The following is a 5,246-nucleotide window of genomic DNA, read 5'->3' on the forward strand; positions in this document are numbered from 1 at the left end:
CCCCTCTCCCTGTCTCCACCCCCCTCTCCCATGTCTACACTGCACACCCCGCTATCTACATCAGACCCACCCAATATTGACGTCACGTTGTCCAGGTGCAATCTTTCACCGCTGGGCCCTTACCACTCCACCACCACCTGCACCAGACCCGCACACAGTGCTCTCCTGGAGGGAGTTACAGTCAGAGTGTGACACATGGCTACAGCACATAAAAAGGCCCTTCAGCCCATCGAATCTGCAGTAGCAAAACCCAGTTCTTAACTATTCAAATCCCATTCCGAGCACTTGGCCCAGAGCCTTGACATCACAAGTGTACGTCTAAACTCTTCTTCAATGTGACGAGGGTTCCTGCCTCTCCCACCCTCACAGGCAGAGAGTTCCAGATTCCCCACCCCTCTCTGGGTGTAAAGGTGTTGTGTCACATCCTCTGTCCATCCTCCTGCCTTTACCTTCAATCTACAGCCCCTGGTCATTGATCCCTCCATCAAGAGGAAAGGTACCTTCCTGTCTACCCTGGCTGTGCCCCTCATAATTTTATACATCGCATTCATGTCGCCTCCCCGCTCCCTCCCCACTCACGCCCCTCAGCTCTGAGGAAGAATTCATTGTTCCGATTCAGGATTTGAACCGATCGCCTGTTCCTGCCTCTCAGGTGGGGAAGCCTGTCACCCAGCACTTTAAGGTTAACTCATGAAGGAAGGGTAGCATTAATACTCACCAGCCCACACCTCCCCCTCCTGGAGGAAGGGTAGCATTAATACTCACCAGCCCACACCTCCCCCTCCTTGAGGAAGGGCAGCATTAGTACACACAAGCCCACACCTCCCCCTCCTGGAGAAAGGGCAGCATTAATATCACCAGCCCACACCTCCCCCTCCTGGAGGAAGGGTAGCATTAATATTCACCAACCCACACCTCCCCCTCCTAGAGGAAGGGTAGCATTAATACACACCAGCCCACACCTCCCCCTCCTATAGTAAGGGTAGCATTAATACTCACCAGCCCACACCTTCCCCTCCTGGAGGAAGGGTAGCATTAATACACACCAGCCCACACCTCCCCCTTGTAGAGGAAGGGTAGCATTAATATTCACGAACCCACACCTCCCCCTCCTAGAGGAAGGGCAGCATTAATACACACCAGCCCACACCTCCCCCTCCTGGAGAAAGGGCAGCATTAATACTCACCAGCCCACACCTCCCCCTCCTGGAGGAAGGGCAACATTAATACTTGCCAGCCCACACCTCCCCCTGCTGGAGGAAGGGCAGTATTAATACTCACCAGCCCGCACCTCCCCTTGCTGGAGGAAGGGCAGCATTAATACTCACCAGCCCACACCTCCCCCTCCTGGAGGAAGGGCAGCATTAATACTCATCAGCCCACACCTCCCCCTGCTGGAGGAAGGGCAGCATTAATACTCACCAGCCCACACCTCCCCCTGCTGGTAGATGGGCAGTATTAATACTCACCAGTCCACACCTCCCCCTGCTGGAAGAAGGCAACAATAATACTCACCAGCATACACCTCCCCCTCATGGAGGAAGGGCAGCATTAATACTCACCAGCCCATGCCTCCCCCTGCTGGAGGATGGGTAGCATTAATACTCACCAGCCCATGCCTCCCCCTGCTGGAGGATGGGTAGCATTAATACTCACCAGCCCACACCTCCGCCGTTGTGTAAAGCCACCCACGTTGCTCCTCGGAATGAGTCACCAATAGCATTCTGCACTGCCATGTCTGGGAAGAGAGAGGGCAAACACACACCCAATCAGTTGAGAACACGGGGGGACATTAGGCTCCTCATTATCACTCTCTCCTCCTGTGGCAAACTCCTGAGTATAGATCTGTTTGTCTATGAATTGAGGGTCATCAGGTGAGCACACACAGTCTCAGGAGGGCCCTTGAATAACATGCAGAGGGACAACACAAATGGCATTTATACAATACCTTTAAGGTGGTATAGAAACACTGAGCTGATGATCAAAATTTGTCATGAACCATATAAGGACAGGTGACCCAAAGCTCGGTAACAGAGGTACAAAGACATTCGAAGGAGGAGACTTGGGCCACTGCTGTTTATCATTCTTATAAATGACTTGGATGAGGGTGTAGAAGGATGGGTTAGTAAGGTTTGAGTTGCTGAAGGATGTTGCAAGTTACAGAGGGACATAGATAAGCTGCAGAGCTGGGCTGAGAGGTGGCAAATGGAGCTTAATGTGGAAAAGTATGAGGTGATTCACTTTGGAAGGAGTAACAGGAATGCAGAGTGCTGGGCTAATGGGAAGATTCTTGGTAGTGTAGATGAGCAGAGAGGTCTTGGTGTCCATGTACATTGATCCTTGAAAGTTGCCACCCAGGCTGATAGGGTTGTTAAGAAGGCACACGGTGTGTTAGCTTTTATTGGTAGAGGGATTGAGTTTTGGAACCACGAGGTCATGCTGCAGCTGTACAAAACTCTGGTGTGGCCACACTTGAAATATTGTGTACAGTTCTGGTCACCGCATTATAGGAAGGATGTGAAGCTTTGGGAAAGGCTCAGAGGAGATTTACTAGGACCTTGCCTGGTATGGAGGGAAGGTCTTATGAGGAAAGGCCGAGGAATGTGAGGCTGTTTTCATTAGAGAGAAGGCGGAGAGGTGACTTAATAGAGACATATAAGATAATCAGAGGGCTAGATAGGATGGACAGGGAGAGCCTTTTTCCTCAGATGGTGACGGCGAGCACGAGGGGGCATAGCTTTAACTTGAGGGGTGATAGATATAGGACAGATGTCAGAGATAGTTTCCTTACTCAGAGAGTAGTAGGGGCATGGAACAATCTACCTGCAACAGTAGTAGACTCGCCGACTTTAAGGGCATTTAAATGGTCATTGGATAGGATGATAATGGAATAGTGTGGGTTAGATGGGCTTCAGATTGGTTCCACAGGTTGGTGCAACATTGAGGGCCGAAGGGCCTGTACTGCGCTGGAATGTTCTATGTTCTATGTTCAATGAGACACAACTGGAGATGTTTAGGGATCAATGCGCAGGATAACAGCACAGCAATTGGCCTTTCACAGTGTCAATGAACCGAATGGTCTCTTCCTGTGCTCTAAGACTCAAGGGTAACAGAAACTTGAAAAGAAGGATTGATGGATTTTGGTTCGGTAAGGCATCAAGTTATAAAATCACAGCGGGTAGATGGATGAGAGGTAGGACAGACTTGATGGACTGAATGGCCCCTTCATTTCTATGGTCCTTTATATAATCCATTCAGTGAATGGTACCAACCTGCACAAAATGCTGACCCATCGTAAATATTTGAGGTTTCTCTGAAGGGGCTGTCAGTTCCACTGACATCATGGTGGTCTCGGCTAATCACCACAGGAGCCTGTCAAGGTACACAGAGATTAGAAGGGGATTGCTTTGTGTAAAATGTAATTCTGAGAGGTTATAGTTATCAGGAATAATAGAACAGAGTGGGACACCTTTCTCTGGATATGAATAGACTGAGGAACTTAGAAAACATAGAAAAACAGTAGCAGGAGTTGGCCATTCGGCCCTTCAAACGTGCTCCACCATTCAATATGATTAGATTAGATTAGATTACTTACAGTGTGGAAACAGGCCCTTCGACCCAACAAGTCCACACCGACCCGCCGAAGCGCAACCCACACCATACCCGTACCTTTACCCATTACCTAACACTATGGGCAATTTTAGCATGGCCAATTCACCTGATCTGCACATCTTTGGACTGTGGGAGGAAACCGGAGCACCCGGAGGAAACCCACACAGACAAGGGGAGAACGTGCAAACTCCACACAGTCAGTTGCCTGAGGCGGGAATTGAACCCAGGTCTCTGGCGCTGTGAGGCAGCAGTGCTAACCACTGTGCCACTGTGCCGCCCACCACGACTGATCTTCTAATTCAATCCCCTCTTCCTGCTTTTTCCCCATATCATACCCTTTGATCCCTTTAGCCCTAGAAATTATATCTAACTCCTTCCCCCAAACAGTCAATGTTTTGGTCACAACTGCTTTCTGTGGCAAAGAATTTTACAGGCTCCCCTCCCTCTGAATAAAGAAATTTTATTTAAAAAAATCTTTTCTGGGATTTGGGCATCACTGGCTGGGCCCGGTATTTATTACCTGTCCCTAGTTGCCCCTTGAGAAGGTGGAGGTGAGCTGCCTTCTTGAACTGCTGCAGTCCATGTGCTATAAGTAGACCCCCTTAGGGAGGGAGTTTCTCGACATCGCATCCCTAAATGGATAACTCTGCATCCTTAGACTGCGACCTCTGGTTCTGGATTCCCCAGTCATCAGGAACATCCTTCTTGCTTTACCCTGTCTAGACCTGTCAGAATTTTATAGGGTGCTATGAGATTCTTCCTCATCTTTTTAAACCAGTGATTATAATCCTAAACTAATCTCGGAGCAAATTACTTCAAATGCTCGAGTCTGTACTGAAACTAAAGAGCACTGGAGATCACAGCGAGCAAATGTTTCGAGTGTAGCTGACTCTTCGTCAGACACTCCATGTCAGCTGTGATGAAGAGTCATTTAGACTCAAAACGTCAGCTTGCTCTCTCTCCATGGATGCTGCCTGACCCACTGTGATCTCCAGCACTTCTTGTTCTAACCAATCCAGTCTTTCTTCATATGTCAGTCCTGCCATCCCAGAAATCTTTATTACACTCCCTCCATCACCAGACCATCCATCCTCAGATAAGGAGACCAAAACTGGACATAGTACACCAGGTGTGTCTCACCAAGGCCCAGTCCAATTGCAGCAAGATGTCCCTGCTCCTGTACTTGAGGAGGTAATCCTGAGGGGTAACTGTCAGTCAAATTAGAAAGGAGTGAATGAGCTAGAAATAAATAGGAGCCTTCAGTTACGTAGAGAGATAGGAGAAGCTGTGTTATTCTCCTTCCAACAGCAAAGGAGGATTTAATTCAGATGTTCAAAATTAAGAAGAATTTCCATAGGAGTTTTCATGTTACCTGCACCAGTATCCATTTCCTTTTGTGGTTTGGTGACAAGCTGTACTTTAAATGTCCCTGGGGACATGTTGAGATGTTTGATTGTTATTAAGGGTGCTACATAAATGCAACTTTTTGCTGTTACCGTGATCTTGCCTGCAGCAATTGCCCGGTTTATTGCAACTGCTATCTTCACACGTCCTTTCTGATCCGAGTACAGAATCCGAGCTTGAGAACCGACAACCTGGCAAATGCAGGCAGGAAATTTCAATCAAAGAAAGTC

At 48.4% G+C, this 5,246-nt stretch overlaps 1 protein-coding gene across 1 annotated transcript in view; it reads right to left on the bottom strand.

The window, feature by feature from the left end:
• Positions 1-5,246, bottom strand: part of uroc1 (urocanate hydratase 1) — a 76,390-nt gene that overhangs the window by 10,292 nt on the left and 60,852 nt on the right. The window contains exons 10-12 of the mRNA XM_043708614.1: positions 5,109-5,208; positions 3,273-3,372; positions 1,657-1,738 (exon numbers count right to left, since the gene is read on the bottom strand). Coding sequence (XP_043564549.1) covers positions 1,657-1,738; positions 3,273-3,372; positions 5,109-5,208 — 282 coding nt within the window. The remainder of the gene's footprint in view (positions 1-1,656; positions 1,739-3,272; positions 3,373-5,108; positions 5,209-5,246) is intronic.

The sequence above is a fragment of the Chiloscyllium plagiosum genome, chromosome 18 (assembly GCF_004010195.1).
Source record: "Chiloscyllium plagiosum isolate BGI_BamShark_2017 chromosome 18, ASM401019v2, whole genome shotgun sequence".
Lineage (NCBI taxonomy): Eukaryota > Metazoa > Chordata > Chondrichthyes > Orectolobiformes > Hemiscylliidae > Chiloscyllium > Chiloscyllium plagiosum.